Here is a 25237-nt window from a genome sequence, read left to right as displayed (position 1 = left end):
CACATTCAAGGCACTGACAGACCAGCCAACTAGCTTATCGAACCAGCGCGGTTCTGGGGGTCAATACTTAGGCCACAACAATCAGAAAGTCCAAAGGAAGAGAGATAGAGGGGGAGAGAGGGAGAGAGATGGGCAGAACATCGATAATCGCCCTCTCTGGCCCCTCGTCCAGCGGCAAAACGACACTCGCGCGGCTGCTACAACGCATCTTCGCCCATCTCGACGCGAACAATGCACAAACACAGTTCCCTATATCGACATTCATTATCCACGAAGATGACTTTTACCATCCTGATGATAAGTACCTACCCCAATAAAAACAAAGACTACCAAGAAACCCTGGCCCCACAGCGCATACTGAATAATGAACCACGACTAAAAAGATCTACAGAATCCCCTACACAACCACGAAATCCGGCACCTACATCCAAGACTGGGACTGTCTCGGGGCCCTAGACATCAATTTCCTATCCTCAGCGCTCCGCTACGTCCGCGAACACGGCCATCTCCCGCCGCGCCTGAAATCAAAAGAAGATCTCAACGACGCGCCGCCCGATTCTGGTGTCGACGACTCACTGATTGACGAGTTGAAGCGCGTCGTGATCGACAGGCTTTCTGGTTTCCATTTCCCCTTCAGGACGGATGGTTGGACGCTGGCCATTCTAGAGGGCTTCTTGCTCTTTGCGCCCCCTCCGTCCGACGATACTGTTACTGTGAGTACCGGGGCCAGGGAGGGAGGAGGACACCCGCTCCGTCTCGTCCACGACCAGATAGACGTGCGCCTTTTTCTTCCGGCGCCGTACGACCTTGTCAAGGAGCGGAGGGAGAAGAGGAGCGGGTATGTTACTATCGGGCCCGCGCCGACACCGGACACACGCCAACAGCCTTCGGGTTCCCAGATGGATAAGGGAAAAGACGCTAAGGAGGAGGATGAAGTCGATTTACTCGCGGAAGATGATCGACCGCCGCAGAATTTTTGGACGGACCCTCCTGGTTACGTGGATGACATTGTCTGGCCGCGATATGTGAGGGATCATGCGTGGTTGTTGTTGCCTGAAGACGAGGGCTCCCAGTCCGAGGCCCTCGCCACGATCCAGGATGACGATGAGCTGATTAGAAAGGTTGGACAAGGCGTTACCCTGAGGATAGATGCGGGCGTTATCGTTGCTCCGGGCCAGGGCTCCTTTCCGATGGCAGAGCTGTTAAAGTGGGCAGTCGAGGAGGTCATGAAACATCTAGAACAGACCAGCCGCAAAGCGCAGTCGCCGAGTACAGCCGCGGACTCGCTGCTTGGTTCCATGTGATTATGCGTAGAATTCCTACTCTGATATTAAGGACCACCATATTCTGTACTGACACATATACATATCAAATGACAACCTCGACTACTCAAGAGGCCCCGTCCAACCAAGCCAATAATCAATCCTATCCCTGACTGAGAATTGAGACTTCGCGTTCACCTCATCCCCAACACCTTTACCTACCCCAAGCTCGGGCTCACTATGTTCTCCTTCTTTCCACATAGATGCCCTCGGCTGAGCCGAATCATAGCCATTAGCTCTGTATCCGCTCAACATCCTCAGCACGTTCAAACCCCCGGCTGTCATACCTTGCCCCATGCCAACCCCATCGCTGTCCATGGATTCATTTGGAGGGCCAAACAGCGAAATACGGTCTGCCGGCTCCGGTACTTCCAAGCGCACTTGATCTAGCAGGAGTGCAGACGGTGTAGGGCAAGGATGACTAGATCTTGCGAGAATAAATGAACCAATTCCCAGAAACGCAAGAAAGAGGACGCCTATTAAGGTCCACTTCAGGAAGTAAATAGGGCTCCGAGCCCAGCGAATGAGATGTAGCTGAACGGCCCGGTCCATTCGTGATAGAATTTGCACCTTGAAAGCGGGCCTCGAGGACGAAATATTCCCCAAGCTGTGCCTAACATCTTCAGGGGCTAGTTCAAAGTGATCACCTTCGCTCTCACCTTCGCTTTCGCATTCAGGTCTCCGTGCGGGAAAATCGGCAAAAAAGTCGTTGGACTCATTTAACATGTCGTATAATGCCAACCGGAGGGAATCCCTGCTCCACTCACGAGAAACTGAAGATGCTGGGTATATTCGTGGAAGCCAATATGCTGCCTCTCTGCCTGTGCCACTCGTTACCCAGGTCACGCAGAGGCTCTCTAAGTCCCTGGGTGAGCAGATAACTCGAATACAGGAGACCCCAATTTCGGCGTATTCGCCTGCCAGGATATGTATCTTCTTAAGACCACCTTTCTGCGTACTGAGATCACAGTGGAAGACACCTTCCGGGCCACCATCCAGATAGAGCAAGATACAACATCTCTCGGCCCAGAAACAGCGGTTGTGCAGCCTTACAGAGCACATTGCATGGTACTTCAACTCAAATTTTGGCCCGTCAACGCGGCGGATGGTACTTTGCTTCACTACACAGTGAGCGACGATTTCCTGGTCCACAGTGAAATCCGTAATGTCGCCACAGAAGTCCCTGTCACACCGGCGCATCGGAAGCACGAGATTTCCAGCATTGACAAACTCGGCAATGAAACAGTTCTCTACCATCTTCGCCCTCTTCATATTCGTGGTCCGGAGCTCTAAGCCATGACGAACGGGCATAAGGAAGAGAAAAAATCCACTCCTGCCGTTCCCCGTCCTTGGAAGTCCGGGGATCATCAGATCACTCCATCCTTTTTCATTTGGAAACGAAAGATAGATGGATGCAGTAATGGTAACCCTAAACGTTGCTGGATGTACCCTTTGGGAATTATCAAGTACAATGAGCCCTTCGACAATTTTCACCTCCGGTAGGCTGGATGGTTCATATCCTTCGGCCTCGTGCTCCTGATGGCGGCTCGAACCTTCCACAGTTTGCACTCGAGACGGTAATAATGTTGTGTCCTCGCCGCAGGCATCAGACACATCAAATTGGGTTTCCAAGTTCTTAGATGAAGCCGGTGACAACGGCCGTTCGCTAGAGAAATCCATCCCGATCGTCACTGAATCAGTCGCTTGATTGGAGGAATTAACTCCTGACTTAAGTTCCGTAATTGATTCGATGGTAGCACCATATGCCACCGCATGTTCGTTGGATACATCCTGAACTTGCAATCCCGCGTTGCCCTCCAAAGCTATGCTCGACGCTAGGGACTCCGAGGGCCTCGACTCTTGGGTGAATGTCGGACGAGGTATCTTGCTACGCTTCTGAGAGTGTTTCTGAGAGTGCTTCGCCTCGAACACTGACAGCCTAGGCGACCCAAGCCGCTCTGGAGTCTTTTGACCTGGGCCTGTCGATTTGCTCAGGCTCGTAGGATATTCATTCTCATTTGGGAAAGCTAAGCCGGGTACTCTCTTTGTTTGTGGCTTTTTGAGGCTCGTGGGCGAGGTAATGGTTCTTTTCGGGGATTTGTCTCCCGCATTCAACCTAGCTGCACTCGCTTGTCGGTTCCTGCGGTTGATGATTTCCGTGAGCACTCCACCGGAGTCCGTCTCGTTATCAGGTCCAGAATCAGTGAGGTCGGCGTCAGTAGCGCTTCTTTTTCGCGATTTGGTCGAGTTCTCGGGCTTCCGAAAGCCAGAGCAGGGACTGATAAGGGGGCTTTGCGATGTGGGACCTATGAGGCTAAGCTCTGCATTGGGGTCTTCACAGTAATGCCGGATATATTTCCCGCCCCCAGCCTGCTTATCATCATCTTGTGAAATCGAATGGGGCCCGGGGAGTTGGGTACTGCCGGAACGAGCCTGAACACCGGGGATCGGATCGATATCGTAAGCACCGTCACCCCCAAGGGGAGAGAATCCAAATAGAGGGCTCTTAGGGGCGTCGTCCTCGCGTCGGTTACCCGCGTGATACCCACCTTTCGAGACACATTCTGTAAAGGCACCCACGAAGAGGATGTCCGAGCCTCGCGCATCTAACAGTTGTAACTGCGTATTGGGAGCACATTTGACCTGCATCAATGCCACTCTGAGTACGATGGTCAGAAACATGGAATATGGGACTGCACTTACCTCGAGAGAGATTCTGAGATTCGCCTCCTCTTCATATTCTCCGCTCCATGTGCAACGGATCTCCAGGTCATCGAATTCGGGCAGATCAAGAGACTGACCTCGGCCTGGATATGTCGTCATAACGTTTCGGTTGATTGAGGTTCCAATGAGGGGGCGTAATAGGATTGTGTAAGGGAGAAGAAGAGCCCGAAGTAGGAAGAGGAATGAGATGCGAGAAGAAAAAGGGGAGGCAGATGAGAGGCCGGACGAAGGCAACGACGCTGCCACCTTTGTCTGTTATTTCGCTCAAAAAGGCAGGAACAATCAAAACGTGGACATGAACGTCCTTCTGGTGTCCACCCTACTAGGTAAGCTCCTTCCCTATGAGTGAACAAAGGTATGATAATGCGGCTTCATGGAAGCTTGTCAGAAGAGTTACCTATGTAGCCAGCTCATTGCATGCCTAGCAGCAAATTGCACTGTACTAATCACACTATAAGTATATACAAGGAATTGCACCATTACCTTTTCCCCTCAACCCCAGTGCCAAAGAGAAGCAATACCAATACAGAAACAGCTAACCAATCCCGTTGTTCACACAGCTACCCTTTTATTTTCCGCTGGCGCCGTGTATCCCTGTAAAGCACCCTATCTGTTACCGTAAAACACAGGAATCCGTGACACCTACCTAGCAGTCTATCCAAAGCACGAAATTTCAACAAGGGGACGAGAACCAGTTGACAGAGAATCGAAGCGAAAAAAAAAGTGCATAGAAATGATAAGAGAAAACCTTCTGAGGCAATGTCCCTCACCGAGGAGTTCCATTTGCTGAGGCTGGGTGCTCGAATCCAGCCTGGCCTGGGGGAACACCATATCGATCGGCTTCACTCGTTGCGAGAGACTGCGACGGAAGTATGGGGGTAGCAGCTTGGGGGGACTGCTCGAAATAACCCCGCGTTGACGTGCCATTCGTGCCCTGAGGATAATTACGGCTCTGTTGCAAGGGCGGAAGAACTGTAGAGCTACCGGAATACTGGGACCGTGGATATCCCTGTTGCATCATCGTTCGTGTTGAATCCGGAGTCTGCTCAAAGATATATATCAAGTCAGCTTCTTCTCGCCCGCAAGTACGGGGGCCGAAAGAGCTCATACAGGTGTGCCCGGTTGATTCACCATCCCTAACGACTGCATTGTTGCCTGCTGACTAGACCGGCCTTGAACTCCAGGATCTTGCATCTGGGTGACCTGAGTAGATGACGGGAGCCCGTACGACATCTGAGCAAGCGTAAGTAAGCGGCTATTGACCATCCCCGGCCCCGGAATGGGCATCGCCCAGCGGGTTATCGGGATCTTGACCTGGGGCAATCCACGGTATCTGAGGTTGACGAACCGCATAGTCGGGTACTCCAGTATGTCCCGTGGGGTATCCTGGAATAATAGGTGTTGGGTACCCTCCCGGTTGACCGTACATGGCTGTAGCCTGGGGGTATGCCTCCATCTGACGCATTCGTCCGTCCGTATCGTACATGCCTCTGGTACCATAGTCGACGGATGTTCGCTGACGCTTGACCGGTCCGTAATATGAGGCATAGTCTCGATTTGTTGCTTGGTACGCAGGATAGTTACCCGCAGGAATTTGCATGGATGAGCGTTCAGGAGAGCGTGGAATAGGCTGAGGAAACTCCTCTGGCCGCGGTGCTGACCGCTTACTATTATCCTTAGGTCAGCTTTACGACACAAAGCACGAAAGATCGAAAGATTAGCATTGGGTTACTTACATGAGAGTCCGTGGCTCCTTTCGGATCCTGAGCTTCACGCCCTGATCCGCAAACGATCTGGAAAGGAAGGTCGATTCAGCCATTCCCGGGAAGCTTTTCGGCGGCGAGACTTCGTAGTGTCAGCCCCGTACACAAGACTAAAAGCCGCTCTCTCGAAAAGAATCTTACCTGTAAAACGTTCCGATACAATTGACTTCAAATACACAACCTCAGTCCTAGCGGCAACGCTCATTAGCATACACTCTCAGCTCCTGCTAACTTCTCGATCTCGACTCGGGCGCAGAGGAGGTCGACCTACTTCCGCATCTCAAACAGTGTAAATTTCAGGCGGAAATCTCCCTCAATCTTGACGGACAAATCTCCCCATACGAAGAATCCACCGTCTAATACAACGGTCAGCCTACCGCCGCTCTTTCATTGGGGGATTATCCAGTTACCTGAGTTATCCACATCCTTTAGTCGGTGCAGCGACGAAACCAAGGTTCCTGTCAAAGCAGTAGATGGTGAGATTGGAGCTGGGGTATCCTCCTGAGCATCGTAGAGACTACAGCACATAAAGAAATAAGGACTCTGTAGGTAATGCCTGGTAACACTCCGCCGTTAGCACGCGAAGTCCCCGCAAGCAAGGGATCAAGATTCTTGCCACTTACTGGGCAAGATAGGTCCCTTCCTCCCTCACCCGGATCTGAACAATCGGCGGAGGGTCAACGGGCTTACGCTCTGCAGATTTGAAGCCCCCAAGGTCAGCTCATGCTCGTCCGTCGGGAAGGGCCCTTGCTTGAGAGCACCCTCACGTACCTTTCTCCTTCCCGCCGGCCACACGCGCCCGATTGGGCTGTTGGCGGACGATCAAGTCAAAGTCATCACTAAGACAACGCAGTCAGCGCGGTATGCCTCAGAAACCGGAGAAGAGCTGGATTCAACTCAGCCCTCGCATAGAAGCTAGACACGAACCTTTGCGAAGGGCGGGGGAGGGAAGGATCCGAGTAATTCGCCGCACTCATCAAGGCGAGCTCTGCGAGAGAAGGCTTGGTAGAGAGCCAAAGGATCCGAACAACAGGGCAACCGTCAGGTAGAGAACCGTGAACCAAAGCCGAGCTGAACCGGGGCTCCTCTGGGCAGGGTAGGCAGAAGGATAGGAAGACGAAGATAGAACCGAGACGGCTTAGCAAAAAAGTGGAAGAGCAAGGAAGGACACGAATCCTTGGGACCCAGAGGAATACCTCGCGGTCAAGCTGGGGGAGATGATACCGTGGTGGGGGAGGGGAATTAGAGGGGACAATCCAAGATGAGCAGCAACGGTAGTATGATTTCCGGGAGCAGGGTCAAAGCTCAGCGGGACTCAACTGCTGGTGGAGCAAGAGCGAAAACTGGCAAGCTGCGACGGCCGGATTCGAGAGAATGTTGGGTGTCGAGTTGAAGTACCGCAAGCGGCGGTAGTAGTTTTGGTGAAAGAGCGGTTGATGGTGTCGTCAGAACCGCAAGCGGTAGTTGCGAGCGCGGCCAAAATACCGTCGCAAGTCGCCAGTCAGTCCCAGCAGCGGTTCCAGCCAAAAACCTTAACCAGAAAGCCAGGCGGAGGAGCAATTTCACCACCAAATTTTCCAAGTTCCGCTGCTGTGCTGGATTTCCAGACTTCTCGATTTTCTGCCTCCTCGTGACTAAGTAACTTTTTCCCTTTGTTTCTCTGCGCGGGGACCTTATTTCCCTTTCTCCAGGAGGCCTTCACAAATTGCACAGAGAGAGGGAGGAAAGCAGAGCCAAATTCTGTAAACTGTAGCTTTCCCGACCGTGTATCTCGGGCTATCCAATCGCAATAGAATTTTCAGAGTCGATAAATGGGACAAAAATGAGGTCAGTAGCCAAACATGAAGTGTCGGGTCACAAGAGTCCTATGAAGAACTTTCAAAACTCAAAGCAGCCCGACGACAATGGCCACACCGGACTAGAAAAAAGGTGGCGGAACTCAACGGCCACGCGGTGATAAGACAGTAGCTGAACGATGGGTCTGGTCTGGAAGTCGCCTCCGGATCTCTGACGCGCAGAACAAATTCCTCGTGGAGTCAACCAGAAGTCATAATAGGTAATAACCATCAAAAAATAGGCACAACAATAATAATAATGGCGGTGGTTCAGAACCGTTTCAAAAGTTGAGCTTTACGAAGATCAGACAACCGCTGAGCCAGGCGAATGATGCTGGGTGGAGCCGTACCAGACAAAGTGTTCTCAGCAGAGAAGGGCAGTACCGAACTTTGGCCGTGAAATGATGGCGGTGTCTTGTCGCTGGTGCTCACGTCGACCACGGTTGAGGAGGCGGGTTAACGTGAGTATCAAGTCTTGACGAGCCAAAGCACACGAACTGCTGGACCATGGGGCATCGAGATGATGCGCACATTGGCAGGGCCCCCGATGATCCTGGAGGGGCAACCAGGAAGATTAGGTCGGTTTTCAGTTCGGCGACCTGCGCAAGTCTCAAAGTCTACCTCTGCCCAGGCAGATCGCCTGACGACCGATCGAGCTAAGCCCGAAATCCACCGCGTTTGCGGGCAAACCACGACGCACTTCCCCCAGCACACCCCAGCCCACAGAGGTAACGGGTGGCTTTGCGCGGCAAGGATGGATCCGGTGATGCAGGTGATCAGAACCGTTGCTGCGTGGCACACAGGGTCTCCAGCCCTCCCAGCGGCTCTCGATCAGTGCGTGATTTCGGCGCGCGAACCTGACATTCCAGTCAGTCAGAATCATTATTTCGGGACCAATAGAGCCAACGACTGGTACCGCGTTGATCGTGTCATCCGTACTTACCTAAAATTTCAATTCCGCTCATGTGTCAGCGGAGGGATTCTCCCATTTGTAGATACTAGTCCTTGGTATCTCCTTGGTCTCTCCCCCAGCTGCCGGACCCAAATGGCCTCCTGAAAGCCAGTCCTCCCATCGTCAGCGATCAAATCGTGCAATTAACAAAGCCATCATAACCACATTTTTGCCCCAAGCCGAGGAACCCGAACCTTATTTTCTTTTCCCTGTGGACCCAGCGCGCCTAACAAAGAGCATTCCAAGGGCGAGGGAGCGCGGGGAGCACCAGGGAGGGCTCAAGGCCGACGGAGCAAACCGCACAAGGTCTCTTCGTTTTCTTGAGTATCCTTTTGTTGATACTTCTTCTTGAATCCTTCGTCAAGCGATTCGGTGTGTTAATCTCTTTGAAGACGTTGTGATTTACTCCGTGGGAAGGAGTGCCTAGCCTGGGATCCCACGTCCCTGCTATCGCTTCTCCGGTGAATCGTAACTCAATCGCCTGTCGATGAAAATTCACGCGAATCGGACTCCGAATATCGTGCGACGGGACGTCTTTGATGGGAGTTGTTTCGGTCGACACTGCCCTGAGAGCCTTGAATCCCTTTGCGACAGCCCAAACGAGGGAAGTCCGCCACCATGCGATGCCACAGCCACGCCGAGGTTAGGAAAACAGGAGCAAGAGGATCAGATGATGCAATTGGAAAGGGGAGCGATTGCTATGAGGTCGCGGATGACACTCGACGGGAAGAGATTTTGGGAGTGCGAATCTTTTCAATGAGCGGTCTTTGACCAGGGCGAGCTCGCGAGTCGCAAAGCTGCCAACCCAAGCTAGTTGCGCTTCCTGCATTCGAGAATCCTAGTGCGGTGGATGCATCACATCGCGTCTCTTTTAACACGCGGGCCGCAGAGATCTGCCCGCCACACAAGAAGAGTGATTCGTCAATGCTGGGCTGCGAGCGTTCGCCAGGTCAAACACCCGGCACCGACCAAGTCGGTCCATCAGATCGATCCAACCGTAAGAAGACGATGATGCACAGTCTTTCTTTGGCAATAAGATCATCGGTAGAGGGGTTTCTCACTGAGCTGTGGCGAAACTCCGGCGAAGCTCTGGAAATGGGAGCTACTCACCTTACTCAAATGGCGCAGTCGTCTTGGGTGGATGACGCTTGCCCCCATGCAGAGTTCGAACCACAACGGAGAAAAGCGTGGCTGACTTTTACACGAGTTTTGTTCGCATTCCTATCCTTTTGACTTGTTAACCCTCCCAGGTGGACTGCGGTGGACCGCGCCCATGGACCTCTGACGCACAGCAGTACAAAACCTGGGTCCTCAGGTGCGGCAGCTGCAACTAGCCGCATGAGAATGCATGAGCCGATCTCACTTCTTTGCGCTTGTCCTTGTTCAGATGAGGAGAGTTTGTCCTTGACGGGCGGACCATGCCGTTGAACATCTCACTCTCCCTCAAGCTAGTCAGACAAGGCGGTTTGACCAAATAAGCTCATACAACCAAAGGGGATGATACTTAGGTATCGCAGGGCAAAATTAGAAGGCCAACAGAAAGCGGCGGGCCAACATGTCTCAGTTGTGACGACCTCGCTCAGATGGCCACCTGGGCACGCAAGGCTGAAATGGACCAATAACACGCAGATTGTCAAAATTCAGTTCGTCTCCTGCAGAATGATGCGAACTCCATTCTCCTACCCCTCCTTCCCCCTCTCTATCAGAAAACAGGGAAACCTGGAAACGGGTGCGAAGAAGGGCTGGCACCGACCATCGAGACAGAGAGCGAGAAGCCGACACCCTCCAAATCAGTAGCTGCGACCAACTTGTGCTTAGTTCGTGCTTCGTCTCGCAACCGCTGAAATCCTGCGAGAGGGACTTGCAGAAACGCATGATCTGGGGGATGCCACTGCAGTCACTGACGAGGGTCTGACTGCCAGCAAGCTTTTCACCACAGACCGTGAACTACCCTCGAAGTTACCGATGGGTGATGGTTGCAGACACCACTGATCCCAGATTACGCCACTGGGTGTGAGTAGCGGGATGAGGTTACAAGCAGAGAACACAAGGGGGAAAGAAATGGGGAGAGAAAAGAAAGGGCGAGGACCGATCGACAGCTGCCAGCGTGGGACGGCAGGAGGACACTGCGCAGCGTTCCCTCCTGTCAGGATGAAGCTAATTCGCGCCGAATTAGCACTGGAGGCCAGCGTGTGAGTCTGTCAGTGCCGCCTGTTCGAGCGCATTTCACGGACACCAGGAGAAGCGACGGCGATTTGGAAAATAGTCATCTCCTCTGGATCAAGTAAACTGAAGGGGACGGAAAAGCGTTCTTGACAAAGGATCTTTCTCCGCAGGATGGTTGGACTGAGAATAGATGAGAGAGAAATGCTCCTGAGTGTGCGGGTCGAAGGACTGCAGGATGAGGTGTTCGCCGGGCTAGTAGTGGCTGCCTCTTTTCCTTCATAATCTCACTCGCACACAGCAAACAAAATACTCCTCTCGAGGAGAACGACTCAAGAATATCGCGTCTCCCCATGAGCCTGGAAACGATCTGCCGGGCCACTTCATCTTGAACCAGATTTGCAGAGGACGCTTATTTTACGCTCCCGTTATGCTTATTCTGGGCCTCGGGATCGATCCAAACTTCCGTTTCTTCTGGAGCCCCCGTTCGCAGCGCTAGGCTTGGCCTACCAGACTTTCAACAATGATCAGGCAAAAGCCAGCTCCCTCCCTCCCTCCATGGAGTGGAAGGATTGACATATCAGATACTGAATCCGACCATCGCCTCCCGCTCCTTCAACCCTTCCTCTGAGGTTGATTCGCTCGAACTCTGTCACAAGTAATGGTGGCTTGCTTCCATCACACTTGGATGTGAACTGGGCAGGTCTCCTCCGTCGAAAAGTGACATTTATCCGCAAAAGCGTTGGTCTCTTGTCCCCTGTAACCGCAACGGCCAACAAAATGGAGGGCACATTGGAGAGGGACACTTTGTTGCTTGGCAGATAATCCGTCGTCTCGCGTCAACCCAACTCTCCTCTTTTCAGTCGAGCTTCATGTTCCCTTGCGCTCGGTGTGATCACCCAAATGCAAGCTCTCGATGAGCGCACCACAAGGCGACCCGATAGGTAGGCCCCCAGGGCGGGCCTTGGAGGAGCTGATCTCTCTCCCGAAATCTGCTCAAGCTCTGCATTTCCTGGATTTCGACCCTGCAACTCGCTGAGAGCTTTGTGAATCGAATGTACTTTTGCATGCAGGTAGTCCCGGACCCAGAGCGAGTAATGACGAAGTGAGAGATCGATTCCTTCACGAATAAATTCCTGCGCTCGGCCTGTGGAGTTTTGAGAACGCTTAAGCTCGATGCAAGTGTGCCGCTTCCAACTAATCCTTCTCAAACTCCAAACTGGCACCAAAGCGGCGGGGAAAGAGCACAACACCCTGCATGATGCCTCCCAGGTCCTCCCCTTGCACAAAGGATCTCCTCTCCGCCCGAGAACTTATGGACATCCGCGATCAATCGTGGTCGACCACCCCTCCACCTTGCAATGTGATAGGTAATGAATGCATCGTCGGCCGTTATCAAGACCAAGTTTTACCAGCCCTGTCCTACTAGTTGGACCAGCCTTATCAAGCATTCTCGGAGCGTACAGGTTGAGCGAAGATAAAAGAGAAGGGACATATTTCTTTACCAAGGTAGAAGAAAAGCGGTTAAGTCTATTCGATACAGTAATTAAATATCTACTTGTACACGTTCTTAGTATTAGTAGTACATGGTCAGCCTTGGCCTGATGGTGTTCCGCTAGCTATTGTTTCGAGCTACCTTTACGCGATACGGCGCTCACCCCAAGGGGGACGCGGAGGAACGTCTCCATGAGCAGCGCCGCAGCAACGCTTACGTTGAGACTGTCCACTCGCGCCGGGTCCGACGCGACGCCCAGCCCTGAACCGAGTCGCGCTCCGGGAATGCTCACAACAAAATCAGCATGTGACCTGATATGGTGGCTGAGTCCGGAGCCTTCGCTGCCCATCATGATCACGCTGGGCGAGTGACCGATGAGGCCGTCTTGGCTATGTTCACCATCGCTCGTCGCTGTTGTCTTGTTGCCATGAAGCGACGCGTGGTCGATATAAGTGGGCGCAGAGCTAGGAGCGTCGGCCGCGTAAAATCGCCATCCATTGGCCCTGGATCGCTGAATAAAGTCTACTTCATTCTTGACGTCTAGAATCCTCATGTTTTCAGCAGCTCCGGCCGAAGATTTGATCGTAACCGGGGATAGAGGTGCCGAGTTTCGTCCAGCAAATACAACGGCGTCAACCCCAAGGAAGTAGGCGGATCGGATGATGGCCCCCAGGTTACCTGAATCGAGGATCCCATCAAGCAGAAGGACAATTGGACGCCTTCTCTTTTGGTGTGGAAATGAATGATTGATGGCTACACTGTCATTCATGCCATTCACCAATACTTCTTCTCGTGTCTGTGGCGCAAGTTCCAGTCGGAAGTGATCGTCTTCTAGCTGGGGATGTTTGAGAGCTTTGACGGGTGTCCTTGGGAGGGGCGACGCCTCGAGGATACAGCCATTGTGAGGCCTGCCCGCACTCATTTTATCGAGTATCCGGTCCCATTCAGCAAATGCCATCTTGACTTTGACATTCTTTGAGAGAGCGAGCTTGCGAACCACTATCTTGGAGGCACTTAGTTCCTCATCGGCAGCCTGGTACAGATATAGTTTGTATAGCCGACGCCGGCTACAGCGCAACGCAGCCTCGACGGCTGCTGTCCCGTAGATAAACTCAGATGCCGGAGTGGTGTATGGGATTGTATCCGGAACTTTGACATGTTCTCGTACTCGTTCGGGTTTTTGCTCCGTAGCCTTGTGCGTTGCCACCGTTTTCGTTTTCCCCAAGCGCTGCTTCTGCTGGGAGTCAGGAGTCAGACCAGTTTGCGGCGGAGAGCGGCTCTTGTTTGGAGTTGGGGCGGCATGCGAATTGGGTGACTTTTGCGCGCTTTTGAATCGTTGGTGCTCCGGGGCCAATGCGCGAAAGTTGCCAGTCCGTATAAATTTATCTTCGTCAATTTCAATCTTTGAAGACCTAAATCGGCCTTCTCTTTCTTTCATGTGGTCTCGTGGCTCAAATGGTCTTCTTTCATACCGAGCGATATCAATTGGTGAAGCGCGATTATCTCGACTTTGAGACCTGCGAATCCGACGGAGATGGGTCACTGAATCCTTAAACCGGTCTTCTCTTTCATTTGCGTCTCGCGATCTGGAAGGTTTTCTTTCAACCCGAGAACGATCACGATTCTCGTTAGGCGAAGCCTGGGGATGCCCAAGTCTCTGGGACTTGCGAATCCCACGGCCGATAGCGGAATTAAGAGATGCATATCTGAGGCAATTTCGAGAAAAACTTGAAGTGAGAGGATTCCGTAGCCAGGACTGATACGTCCTCAACGGAGATTGGAGAGACATCACGGCCTCTCTGCTTTCTCCAGAACTTGTGCACACAAGACAGGCCGTCCCATTTTTTTGCTATCGCCGATAAGATAACGGTCCGCAATATCATTAATCCGTCGCGTCCGGGGCGCGTTCGGCTCGCGTTCGGGATGGCCGCCAGAGACCCCTGCTCGGACAATCGCCGCATCGGCATCACTTTTGTGAGCTTGTCGCTCCTTTCTCTTTACCTCGTCCTCATTGCATTACCATGGCATTTCCATCCTCCGGGTGTCTTTGACTTATTCCATCCTTCCTTCTTTCAGGTAATCCTTAGATCCACCCCATGAACAATCTCAGCACACATGGAGAGCTCCGCATCCACAGCTAGCACTGGAAATCTGGGGAATGCATTTACTTCTGAGCCCAGAAAGGAGAATGGCGCTCTCCAAACTAACGGGTCTCAGATGACGGCTGTGGAGGTTCCAGCTATCTCTAACCCCGACGACTATGAGTATCTTCCCGGACATTTCAACGTTCGATACGTTATACAGGAAGTATCTTCAGATACAAGCCTGGAACCTTCATATCGAGTCAAGCTCGAAAGCCGTGAGACTACAACCGTCAGTACACCCGTCACCAGCACTGCGCCGAACTAGTCATCGCTCACGACACGTATTGTTTCTAGCTTACCTCTTCTCGACTCCAAACGCTGGAAAACGGTGTTGATGCACTCTCGACCTTCCAAAACTCACGCATTTCATACCGACGACCCTCCACAGAGTCAGACTCAGAGAGTTACGAGGAGGAAGAACAAGACGAGGAAGATACTGACGAGGAAGAGGAGAGCAGTCCTTCCGATACCCAATTAGTTGACAGAAGACGCTCACGCCGGGCGAAGAAGCGCAGATTTACAGAGTTCTTCGGAGCCATTAGCAGCGAAGACGAAAAAGCACGAAAGTCAGATTCTAGTGATGATGTGATTGTCTCAGCTCAGGCGAGGCGACGGGAGCTTCGGAAACGTCCGCAATACCGAGAGACACTGGAGAGCGACTCCGATATCAATTTTCGTACAGGCACGAGATTTTCAACTAGACGCCGTAAAACAACGCGCCGCAATCTGCGTGAATTGTACGAAGATGATATCTCGGAGTACGAAGCCGTCTTCTCGAAGCACCAGAAATACGTCGGGGCAAAGGAAATATTCGAGAAGATTCCGCCAAACGATCCGTTTAGATATCGACATCAGAATGCCTGCGAAGTATGCCAAGCCAAGGGAGACCACCTCAGCAAAGGGCCCTTAGTCTTCTGCCAAGGCTGTACGGATGCCTACCACCAGGCCTGTTTGGGGCCACGGACCGCCCGAGAGCATCTTGTTACTAAAGTTGCGAGGGACAAATTCATCCTTCAGTGTCGTCGTTGTCTCGGATCGGCTCGAATAAAGGACACAACATACCCACATCAGGGTTATTGTACTATTTGTAACAAGGTTGGGAAGATGTCGGAACCACTGAGGCAGCGTCTCACATCCAAACAAGAGCAACAACTACGACAAGAGAACGGTGGCGAAGATCCCATTACAACTGTTGGATCATATCTCATCAACAATCCGGAAAATCTGCTCTTCCGTTGCGGTGCTTGCCACAGGGCTTTTCATTTCGATCATCTCCCCAACTCCAGAGCGTCATCCTGGCAATGCCATGATTGTCTTTCGTTGCCAGGAGAGGTCGGTGCCATGGTTGCCTGGCGGCCTATCACAAGCGCCTCAAAGAAACCGTCCAAGTTATCCGAACTAGAAAAGGAGTATCTCATAAAATGGAAAGAGAAGTCTTACTCCCATTGTACTTGGATGCCTGGCAGCTGGGTCTGGGGCTATGTGAATCATGCGATGCGACGAGCATTCTTGCGATCAGACAAGAGCCAACTTCCCCGCATGACTGCAGAGGAGGCAATTCCAAATGACTACTTACGGGTTGATATCGTTTTTGATGTCAAGTATTCCGACGAACAAGAGGACCTCCATGTGTACGGCGAAGATTACGAAGCGGACCTCGAACGGGTGAATGATGTCTCTCAAGCGTATGTGAAATTCAAAGGCCTGCCGTATGAGGAAGCAGTGTGGGAAGTACCACCCGATCGCAACAATACTGAGGCTTCGGACGACTTCAAAGCCGCATACGCAGATTGGGCCAAGAAGCCCTATATCGCGACACCAAACCAAGCATCTCTACGTAAGCACCTTGCCAATGTCAGGAAGCAAAAGTTCAAATCTAAGGACGCCCAACCGAAGATTATGACTGGTGGTGAGATCATGGATTATCAACGAGATGGCTTGAATTGGCTTTACTATAAATGGTTCAAGCAGCAGAACGCTATTCTCGCCGATGAGATGGGTCTCGGAAAAACCATCCAGTTGATAGGCCTGTTGGCGACTTTGATTCAAGATCATAAATGCTGGCCGTTTCTTATCGTTGTACCGAATTCAACGTGCCCTAACTGGCGGAAGGAAGTCAAGACATGGGTTCCTTCACTTCGTGCAGTCACATATTATGGGTCATCCTTGTCTCGAAAATTAGCACAAGACCATGAAATGTTCATCAAGGGAGACCCAGATCTCAGATGTCACGTGGTTATAACATCTTATGAGACCATGGTTGACGACTCTTCTCGGAGGGTTTTGTCAAAGACACCCTGGGCTGGGCTGATTGTGGACGAGGGACAGCGGCTCAAGAGCGACAAAAGCCAGCTCTATGAAGGATTATCAAAGATGAAGTTCCCATTCAAAGTACTCATGACTGGTACTCCTCTACAGAATAACACAAAGGAGCTCTTCAACCTGCTCCAATTCTGTGACCAGAGCCAAAACGCAGAGGAACTAGAGGAGAAGTATGGGACATTGTCAAAAGAAAACATCCCAGAACTCCACGAACTAATCAGACCCTTTTTCCTTCGTCGTACCAAAGCTCAAGTTCTGACTTTCCTTCCTCCACTCGCCCAGATAATTGTGCCTGTCACGATGTCTGTCCTTCAGAAAAAACTATACAAGTCCATCCTTGCCAAGAATCCTCAGCTAATTAAAGCCATATTCCAGAGAAATGGCGAGGACGACCAGCACCAGCTCAAACAGACGGAGCGTCATAATCTGAACAACATACTGATGCAGCTGCGGAAGTGCCTGTGCCACCCTTTCATCTACAGTAAAGCGATTGAAGAGCGGACTGCCGATCCCGATGCAGCCCACCGGAATTTAGTGGACGCTGCTGGGAAGCTTCAGCTGTTGGAACTAATGTTACCGAAGCTTCAGAAACGCGGCCACCGAGTTCTAGTCTTCAGCCAATTTCTTGAAAACCTGGATGTCATGGAGGACTTTCTTGACGGCCTCGGTCTTCCGCATCGACGCCTCGACGGGACGATGACTTCACTGGAGAAGCAAAAGATGATTGACGATTACAACGCTATAAATTCACCGTACTTCGCCTTCCTTCTTTCTACCAGGTCAGGAGGAGTGGGAATCAATCTAGCAACTGCAGACACTGTCATTATCATGGATCCCGATTTCAACCCGCACCAAGACATGCAAGCTCTATCTCGTGCTCATCGTATCGGGCAGAAGAACAAGGTTCTTGTCTTTCAGCTCATGGTTCGAGGGAGTGCCGAGGAGAAGATCATGCAGATTGGCAAGAAGAAGATGGTACTAGATCATGTCCTTATTGACCGAATGGCCGAGGACGAGGACGATGGACGGGACCTGGAATCGATCCTCCGTCATGGGGCCCAAGCGCTATTCGACAATGACAATTCAGGAGACGTTATTTATACATCAGAATCTGTTGACAAGCTACTTGATCGGAGTCAGGCCGAGCAGGCGAAGACCCCCGATGAGAAACACCCTACTTCCGAGTTTAGCTTTGCCCGAGTCTGGGCGAACGATAGTCAAGCCATGGATGATCAGCTTCACGTCACGGAAGATGATCCAGCGACGCACACTAGAACTTGGGAAAAGATTCTCCAAGAACGCGAGCAAGCCGCAGCGGAGGAAGCAAGAAAGAAGGCAGAAATTCTTGGCAGAGGGAAGCGCAAACGGACGACCGTCGATTATACCACCACCGAGGCTGATCCATCATCCCCCAAAACGCGTGCCAGTCGCGAGGCGGAAAAGGACGCCGATTTTAACGGAGACGAGGCTGCTTCTAACTCAGATGATTACAGTATGGATGTGGCAGTTAGCGATCTTGAGCAACCCAATAAGGGTTCCAAAGGTAACATGCATTTCGCCTCAAGTTCTTACCGCAAGCCTAATCTGTGTTGTAGTTAAATCGTTTCGGCGTGTTGTCCCTCCCCATCAGCTGCCGACGCCGAATAGCACAGGTATGGATGGCCAGGTGGATCGGAATGGCGATCCATGTCTAGCTTGCGGCCGTACCCATCCTGTTGGCTCTTGTCCATTGAAGATAGCTGGTGTCGAACACTGCGGGCTCTGCGGGCTCGCGCACTATGGACACGCTCGCACCTGTCCACACCTCAGGTCGGAAATCCAAGTGACGAGAATGTTAGAGGCCCTGAAACAGAGCACAGAAGATCGAAATCTAGTTGCTCTCGCCAAGAGGTATTGCTACGGTATAAAAGGTGATCTTGCGCAGCGGCAGAGGAGAAAGTCCTGCAAGGCTGCAAGTAATCCCTCAAATTCTAGCACGGCTGGCATAGCTTCCACCCAAACTACTACAGCCATACAGGCTAGTATCCCTCCTGCTGGACCGCCCGTGGGAGACCTTTCAAACGATCACGCAAACGGACACGGACATCCTCACGCAACTCCGCCCGTGCCGGACTCAAGCATGAAAGATTTCGAAATGTACAGTGCGTTAAGCAGCTATTTATCGGAGAGGAAGTGATCCCTTGGATGGGACGAACGTCCTCGTACAACGGGATGTTTCTCTAGCAGTTTTGGCACCTGAAAGGCGTTTGCCTGGTGGAAGCCAGGAAGCTGGAGCGTGCTTCTCGCTCTTGTACATAGACAATGCATTGTACCACCATTGAATTTCATCAAGGGAATAGCGAATACAGGTATGGGGTCGCCATCAAGATCCACTTGGGCATACAATAAGCATTGCCAACCTGGGTGAGGTCACATGCCCTGAAATATATTATCCGAAGTTAGGCCCGATCGCGTCCAGCCCCATAAGATCCCACACGAAGACACGCTTTTTGCCCTCCGAGATTATCTTTTGGTCATTGGGCATCCCGTTTGACTGCGTTGGTTGATCGAAAATCTCGGGATGGGGTTTGGGGAGACAAGAAGAACTCACCTAGCCATGCCCCCGAATGTAATCAGAGCGGTGCCGGTATGGCAACGTTAGCATCAGGTACAAGGTTAGTTTGGTTCCTCGATTCTGGATGAAACGCTGTAGTCCTAACGGTATGGCCTAGGAGATTTCTTCGTTGTGTTACCCTTCTGCCAGCCCCGAATGGCTATCGATTGTTCGAGAAGCGGACTCCCTCCTCGAAGAGCCACGCAGACGAGCCAAATGAGAATGGGGCTCGAAGCTCTTCTTTCCAGAAAATTGATAGATAATGGGACAAAAGAAAGAGTTTAGGGAAACCGCAGTGTTGGCTCTAAGGGATGGAGAAATCGCTGCAGCCATCCGCGGAAGTTGGTTGTACTGGCCAACTGACCAATCCTTTGACAAACACTGGCAGCATTGAGTGGATCTTTTATGGTCCCTTTCTGGGAGACTTCTCTTCTCTTTTTTCCCCAGTCTGTTTGATGGCCCGGTGATGAAATATCTGGGGTGTTCTGGGATCGACTTCTATTCTGGCTTCTTTTATTCTGACCTCCACACTGTAAATCAATCCTCTTTCATAGAGGATGATTGCAAGAAGCTATAACCCTACTTTATTTCACTCCCTTTCCTTTAGATCAGCTGCTGATGAACTGCAAGAGAGGCAGAGAGAAAATCCCCGCATACCTGGTGTTGGTCTCCAGACTTCTGGTGACAGTGAATGCCAACCTGTGTTTTATGCGCAAATATCTGCCTTCGCCCTACTTTGGCGAATTTTATATTCACTATTGTGCGAAACAGACTTCTCTGGTCAAGCAGTCTCTTCTCTTCTCTTTTTCTTCATTCTTGCTCTCTTCTTCCCTCTCGCTCTCTTCTTCCAGCTGGCTACCACCACTACTCAAGACGTTTACGAAGTATTTACCATCTCCTCATATACTCATTCCTTCCTGCCCTCAAGAGAACTGAAGTTTGGCAACTGTTAGACCGATCAAACCATCATGTCTTCCTCGCTTCGTCCTCAGTTCTTTTGCACCCGCCCAAATGGGAATCTAACCCCCCTCGTCGCAGTGGACGAACTTCCAGCTCACATCTCTCTTCGTGGTGTCCCGCGTGTGTTGTCTCCTAACGAAACACAAGGCATGACAAGCTTAGGATCCGTGAGTCCGCGGGGTCAGTCTTATACTGTTGAGGGTGCCGCCCTTCCTGCAAGTCGTCCGTCTTCCACCGGCTCCACAAGCCATCGCTCCCGAAACCACGACCTCCAGTCTTCGCTCATGAGGATCCTTACCGACGAAAATATACCCGGGAGCCAGCGCTTTGCACTCCATGCTCTGCTCCAGCAAGGCCTTCCTCAGGGTTGGCAGGTGAGCAATCCTCCGGCTCCTGGCTGGCTTGTTCACAACACTGGCGGTAGTCCTGGTGGAGGGAGCGGTCGTCAGGTACGTAGCACCTTTCGGGTCACACAGTGACAGTCTGCAGATATTCTTGAACAGAGAGTACTAACGTATTTGTAGAATTTCAATTATCGGAGCGTAAAGAAAGAATACTGTTCCTACTGGATACGCCATGGCGAATGCGATTATCAGCAGCAAGGTAAGCTAGGAAACGGATATCAACCGGCACAAAACAGTTAACCACGGACTGCGAATTAGGATGCCTTTACAAGCACGAGATGCCACTTGACCTTCCGATGCTAGAGAAACTCGGTCTACGCGATGTCCCCCGCTGGTATCGTGAAAAATACAATGTGCCGAGTCTCTTGCTAAGTGGACATGGACATCTTCGCCATCAGGCTGCTAACAGTCAGTCTTGGAAGGATGATGGGGGATTCAAATCAATCCAGTACCCTCTTCATCTCGGAATAAACGAACAAGGAGAGCTTTCTGACGTTCAGAAAACCGTCAGGGAAAAACCTGCAGCTTATGCTCCCCCCCAGCAGCATCAACAGGCGCCTGTGCTCCCTGGAAATTCCCAAATGACCTACCAGGCTGTGAGCTCGCCCTCTGTCCCGGTCTCTCAGACTCAAGCAGCGAAGTCTTCCCCTGGTCAGCTCAACGCAGGCACTAAGAAGGTTGACCTTCTTTCCTTTGATCAGCCAGATTATCTCCTACGCAGCAGCTTCATCTACCGTCCGTCCAACGAGAATAGATTCGAATCTCCTAACGCAGAACCTCACCATGAGGGTCTCGTTCACAATCTCCAGTCTCTCGCACTTACTCCCGTTTCCGCAAATACTGACTGCGTTGGTAATTCGTTCGATGCTACCGTGGGCTCCGGCCGCTCCAAAAAGACACAGAGACCACGCCGGTTGTACCAGCCACGTGCTCAGGACACTGCTCCCGATTTTGGTCCGGAGCTGATCGACACGGATTCCTTTCATGCCTTCCAGAATCAGACCGGGACATCTTCTAGTGGTGCTTCTGTTACTTCCAAAACCACTGGCTCCCAGCTTGCCAGCCCTGTGGGAAAAGCTCTCCACGGTGGTACCGCGTCTGAGCCGCCTACTCGTGGCACATCTCCTACCGCCCTGTCCCGTGGTGCTAGTCCGGCTGGCTTTTGCGGCCGTGGCAAAGACAAGGGTAACAGAAGAGCTCCTGGTGCCATTGGCCAGAAGAAGAACTAGGGGAAGAGAACTGTCGGAACCTCTGAGGACGACATGTTCTTTCGTGACAACAAGTAAAGTCATAGACTTCGCCGAGGGACCCACTACCACATTCTACGACCTCGGCCGCAGTAGAGTCTTTTCATACTAGCGAGCATTTGCGTTTCTTCATTATTTTTTTCCGCAACACATCTACGGCATATCAGGAAAGGCGTCCTGTCCTTCACCGAGCCTACGATGCGATATGATACGACACGCCATGACATTACGACACCTCTTCCTCGCTTAAATATACCTACAGCCATTCACTTATGGAGGTATGTTGTATATGATCTGGTGAGAGTGGGTGGTTTTGAACACAGAATTGGGGATGAGATACACGGCGATTTCTATGCTTTCTCCTTTCCATGTGTTGGATGAAAGCCGCTGATCTTCGAGCAAGAGATGGTGTATGTACGTGCATGGGAGAGTACAACAACAACGGCCCATAATGCTGCGGTTGGAATATCTCCATTCGACATCTACTTGTTTCGAATTTTCTTTCTAATTATTTACATGTCTCGGATAGCTCGCTCTGCGCGTCGCTTTCAGTATTTTGTTGTCACAATTCGCCTTTTTCTTTCGTCCCACGTCGATATGAATGTGTACTCTACTGGGTGTTTTCGTTTATACTGTGTTTCGGAAACGGAATTTTGAGGGGAGGGGGGTGGGAATGTAAAGAAAGGAAAATCTACGAAAAAAAAGTCGGAAGTCTGCTGTCAATATAGGGATGAAATGTGTTTATGGGTTTTACTGTCACCCTGTTAAGAAATGTGACAGGTGTTCAACAAGCGGAATACTCTACTAATGGCTCAGAGTGTTGCATATTGCAGATTCTTACATCGAAACAGGAGGTATGTAGGTAAGGATATAGGTGTGGTAGTAGTAGTAGTGGTAGTATAGTACATTGACATGAAAGGTATTCTAAACAATCCTGCAAAATATGCGCCATCCTCAATGTCTGAGTGTACAGCAAAATTGTAAAGATACAGCGCCCGGTGGCCAGATCCACAGCCCCCATTAACGTAACCGTTGACTCTGACCCCGAGCACCGAGCTTCACAGCAACTTTCTCACGCTCCCCGGTTACCCTCGCCCTCAATGCGGGGTTCAAGGACGGCAGAAGCTTGGTAGCGTTTTCAATGACTGTTTTCCCATCCACAATAGACTGTCTCTCCCTCTCCTGGCGAGATCGCTCAGCACGCGTAGCCTCAAGTTGTTTCCTGCGCTCTTCTGTCATGATCCAGGATTCCGGGAATCGGAGTTTCTGCTTTGGCTTGTGGTGGCGGAGGTCGAGGGGGATATCTGAAAAGGAATCGCCCTCTTTGGCCTCCTTAATTAGAGTACCAATAAGGTCGCCTAGGTAGCGCTTATTCTGAGCGCGGGTGGAGAATTTCTCGCACGACATGCGAACGATATCTGTGTCTGGGTTGAAGCGGGGGCCGACGAGTTTGAGGAAGGTCTGGCGTTGCTCTTCGGAGAGGTGGTTCGGTACGAGATCTCGACTGCTCAGCTCGACGACGACTTTAGTTTCGGCGGGGTGAGATTCGCCCAGATATGTAGTGTAACGAAAGCGGAGGATGTGGGACTTAGGAGGGAGTGCGAAGGGTTTGGCTAGTTCTGATATGCGTCAACAGAGTTAGCAGGTGGATCAGGCTTTTGTTAGTAGAGGTGTGACACTTACTGCTCAAGAATGGCATATCCCAGGCAGTAATTCGGGCATATTCTCTCAGTTCGCGGTGTAATTCGAGCTCCGTATGGGCTATGGAAGTAATGTCGTCGTCATTGAAGACGTCGTCCTGATCCTCGACAATCCCAAACTCATCATCTTCATCTTCCGCCCAGAAGCCAATGTTCTTAGGTTTAGAATCTTCGAAGCGCATAGGCACATCCCTCTCAATCTGCTGCACATGCTTGTCAATCTCCGCAAATATTTCCGCTCGCCTCTGAGGGTCATTGTATTCTGCCACCATCTTCGTGTTTTCTTCGTCGAACTCGGCGCGTTCTTCGGGAGACATCATATCATACATAGACCGCTCCTCTTTAGTCAACAGATCGGGCGAATACTCGGGCGCTGGCGGTAGCTCCTCGGGGCGAGGGTCTCGCGGAGGACGCTCAATGGGAGGGTCATCGGGCAAGAATTTCGACGTCGTCAAGGAAAACGGGCGGTATGGCAGAGCGATTGGGCCACTCCAGGCTAAAGACAAGGCAGACCGACCCAGACACCTTGCTAATGAGGCCATCGTGTGCGGAAATGTTGCTCTTTGTTTGGTTCTGAGAGATTGTCGGGATGGCTTTTTTTGCGAAGTTGGAGCAGTGCTCGGCAACGCTAGTCTGGATTGGGCGATCCTGTGACAGACGGAACCCGTGGACCTGTGGAGCCGGGCCAAGGTTGAGGAACTCTCGCCCGTTACCAGAGTACGAAAGGTATGGGGTCACCAACATCATGTATGTCTGTCGACTGGAAGTGACCCAAATATTTTCTCTGCTGGTGGTTTGAATTCTGTTCCGAGTCTACATTCCCGAGAATGTGCTGAAAGCCGCCACGATATTTCTTGTGAAGCATACCAACGCCCAACATGGCCCTGCAACCCAGAAAGTTGTGCTTCGTGACCGTTGGAGCTACTGCCTCTTTTCATCTTCTCCTGGAGTCGGTTTTGAGCGCAGAATTTTTGGATGCATTACAAAAGCATGGCTATACGAACCTTCTTATTCAGTATGGCAAGGACGGACAGGCGCTTTTCGACGACTTCGCTGCAAAGCACCCTCCAGGCCATCCCATCTACCATGGGATAACCGTTGATGGGTTTGACTTCAAGCATGCGGGCTTGGATAATGAACTGCGTCTCGCCAAAGCTATGCCATCTGAGAACCGCAGCGGTGGGGTTGTGATCAGCCACGCAGGTAACTATCTAACTCGCTTCTTTTTGTTGTTGCCCGCGGGACTAAGGGGCTCATGAGGTTCTGGGAGTATCCTTGCCGCATTGCGATTCGGTGTCCCACTAGTCGTCGTGCCAAACCCAACCCTCCAGGATAATCACCAGGAGGAGCTTGCCGACGTGCTACAGCAAGAAGGCTACACCGTATGGAGTAACTACAGGTACGATCCTCCCTGCTGTCGATGTTTCCTTCGTAGAGTTTCTGATTCCGAGTAGGGAGGTGCCGTCTGCACTCGACCGCGCCGAAACTCTGCGGACTCGCATGCTTACATGGCCGCCGGTGTACGGTGCGCACCGGAAACAACCAAAGAATCTCGAAGGTGTGATTTCGGAGGAGATGGGTTACTTAGACTGATCGTGATAATCGTGAATTGG

The 25237-nt window shown here is 51.5% G+C and overlaps 9 protein-coding genes across 9 annotated transcripts; 5 read left to right on the top strand and 4 right to left on the bottom strand.

Moving 5' to 3' along the window:
- The first annotated feature begins 12 nt into the window (after positions 1-12).
- BJX67DRAFT_365416 (ribosylnicotinamide kinase) lies at positions 13-1387 on the top strand. The gene is made up of 2 exons (XM_071030267.1): positions 13-301; positions 392-1387. Exons 1-2 carry the CDS (start codon positions 129-131, stop codon positions 1302-1304), a joined length of 1086 nt encoding a protein of 361 aa, XP_070881840.1. The 5' UTR covers positions 13-128; the 3' UTR covers positions 1305-1387.
- BJX67DRAFT_385215 (uncharacterized protein) lies at positions 1386-4145 on the bottom strand (the record flags this gene model as incomplete). The annotated part of the gene is made up of 2 exons (XM_071033810.1): positions 1386-3965; positions 4026-4145. The coding sequence occupies 2 exons, from the start codon at positions 4143-4145 to the stop codon at positions 1386-1388; spliced, it is 2700 nt and encodes an 899-aa protein (XP_070881839.1).
- Positions 4146-4363: 218 nt separating this feature from the next.
- vosA lies at positions 4364-6786 on the bottom strand (the record flags this gene model as incomplete). The annotated part of the gene is made up of 10 exons (XM_071034701.1): positions 4364-5088; positions 5157-5279; positions 5395-5713; positions 5783-5891; positions 5951-5997; positions 6081-6165; positions 6220-6365; positions 6433-6502; positions 6581-6648; positions 6737-6786. 10 exons carry the CDS (start codon positions 6784-6786, stop codon positions 4813-4815), a joined length of 1293 nt encoding a protein of 430 aa, XP_070881838.1. The 3' UTR covers positions 4364-4812.
- A 1262-nt stretch (positions 6787-8048) lies between these two features.
- Positions 8049-9110, top strand: BJX67DRAFT_288129 (uncharacterized protein). Its single transcript, XM_071026759.1, has one exon. It carries the CDS (start codon positions 8165-8167, stop codon positions 8699-8701), a length of 537 nt encoding a protein of 178 aa, XP_070881837.1. The 5' UTR covers positions 8049-8164; the 3' UTR covers positions 8702-9110.
- Positions 9111-12279: 3169 nt separating this feature from the next.
- Positions 12280-14067, bottom strand: BJX67DRAFT_365388 (Alpha/beta knot methyltransferase). Its single transcript, XM_071030265.1, has one exon. The coding sequence runs from the start codon at positions 14041-14043 to the stop codon at positions 12379-12381; it is 1665 nt and encodes a 554-aa protein (XP_070881836.1). The 5' UTR covers positions 14044-14067; the 3' UTR covers positions 12280-12378.
- A 44-nt stretch (positions 14068-14111) lies between these two features.
- BJX67DRAFT_287993 (putative chromatin remodeling complex subunit (Chd3)) lies at positions 14112-19144 on the top strand. The gene is made up of 3 exons (XM_071026758.1): positions 14112-14627; positions 14693-18263; positions 18316-19144. Exons 1-3 carry the CDS (start codon positions 14370-14372, stop codon positions 18894-18896), a joined length of 4410 nt encoding a protein of 1469 aa, XP_070881835.1. The 5' UTR covers positions 14112-14369; the 3' UTR covers positions 18897-19144.
- Positions 19145-20217: 1073 nt separating this feature from the next.
- On the top strand, positions 20218-22118 carry BJX67DRAFT_287990 (uncharacterized protein). Its single transcript, XM_071026757.1, has 3 exons — positions 20218-20722; positions 20798-20876; positions 20936-22118. Exons 1-3 carry the CDS (start codon positions 20282-20284, stop codon positions 21904-21906), a joined length of 1491 nt encoding a protein of 496 aa, XP_070881834.1. The 5' UTR covers positions 20218-20281; the 3' UTR covers positions 21907-22118.
- Positions 22119-22713: 595 nt separating this feature from the next.
- BJX67DRAFT_365385 (mitochondrial 37S ribosomal protein mS35) lies at positions 22714-24191 on the bottom strand. Its single transcript, XM_071030264.1, has 2 exons — positions 23608-24191; positions 22714-23543 (listed from the first exon to the last, which is right to left on the bottom strand). The coding sequence occupies exons 1-2, from the start codon at positions 24164-24166 to the stop codon at positions 22945-22947; spliced, it is 1158 nt and encodes a 385-aa protein (XP_070881833.1). The 5' UTR covers positions 24167-24191; the 3' UTR covers positions 22714-22944.
- A 311-nt stretch (positions 24192-24502) lies between these two features.
- alg13 (N-acetylglucosaminyldiphosphodolichol N-acetylglucosaminyltransferase catalytic subunit ALG13) lies at positions 24503-25217 on the top strand (the record flags this gene model as incomplete). The annotated part of the gene is made up of 3 exons (XM_071031630.1): positions 24503-24827; positions 24885-25023; positions 25079-25217. 3 exons carry the CDS (start codon positions 24503-24505, stop codon positions 25215-25217), a joined length of 603 nt encoding a protein of 200 aa, XP_070881832.1.
- Between the last annotated feature and the right edge of the window lie 20 nt (positions 25218-25237).

Source organism: Aspergillus lucknowensis (genome assembly GCF_044049455.1).
Source record: "Aspergillus lucknowensis strain CBS 449.75 chromosome Unknown BJX67scaffold_60, whole genome shotgun sequence".
NCBI lineage: Eukaryota > Fungi > Ascomycota > Eurotiomycetes > Eurotiales > Aspergillaceae > Aspergillus > Aspergillus lucknowensis.
Note: the sequence above shows the minus strand (reverse complement) of the source record. Positions and strands in the feature narration are given on the sequence as shown.

Coding starts and splice junctions, on each gene's coding strand:
- BJX67DRAFT_365416 (XM_071030267.1), top strand. CDS start 129: ATGGGCAGAACATCGATAATCGCCCTCTCTGGCCCCTCGTCCAGCGGC. Junction 302..391: donor TTTTACCATCCTGATGATAA/GTACCTACCCCA, acceptor AAAGATCTACAG/AATCCCCTACACAACCACGA.
- BJX67DRAFT_287993 (XM_071026758.1), top strand. CDS start 14,370: ATGGAGAGCTCCGCATCCACAGCTAGCACTGGAAATCTGGGGAATGCA. Junction 14,628..14,692: donor AAAGCCGTGAGACTACAACC/GTCAGTACACCC, acceptor TATTGTTTCTAG/CTTACCTCTTCTCGACTCCA. Junction 18,264..18,315: donor ACCCAATAAGGGTTCCAAAG/GTAACATGCATT, acceptor TCTGTGTTGTAG/TTAAATCGTTTCGGCGTGTT.
- BJX67DRAFT_365388 (XM_071030265.1), bottom strand. CDS start 14,043: ATGTCTCTCCAATCTCCGTTGAGGACGTATCAGTCCTGGCTACGGAAT.
- BJX67DRAFT_287990 (XM_071026757.1), top strand. CDS start 20,282: ATGTCTTCCTCGCTTCGTCCTCAGTTCTTTTGCACCCGCCCAAATGGG. Junction 20,723..20,797: donor GTGGAGGGAGCGGTCGTCAG/GTACGTAGCACC, acceptor ACGTATTTGTAG/AATTTCAATTATCGGAGCGT. Junction 20,877..20,935: donor ATGCGATTATCAGCAGCAAG/GTAAGCTAGGAA, acceptor ACTGCGAATTAG/GATGCCTTTACAAGCACGAG.
- BJX67DRAFT_288129 (XM_071026759.1), top strand. CDS start 8,165: ATGATGCGCACATTGGCAGGGCCCCCGATGATCCTGGAGGGGCAACCA.
- BJX67DRAFT_365385 (XM_071030264.1), bottom strand. CDS start 24,166: ATGGCCTCATTAGCAAGGTGTCTGGGTCGGTCTGCCTTGTCTTTAGCC. Junction 23,544..23,607: donor GGATATGCCATTCTTGAGCA/GTAAGTGTCACA, acceptor GACGCATATCAG/AACTAGCCAAACCCTTCGCA.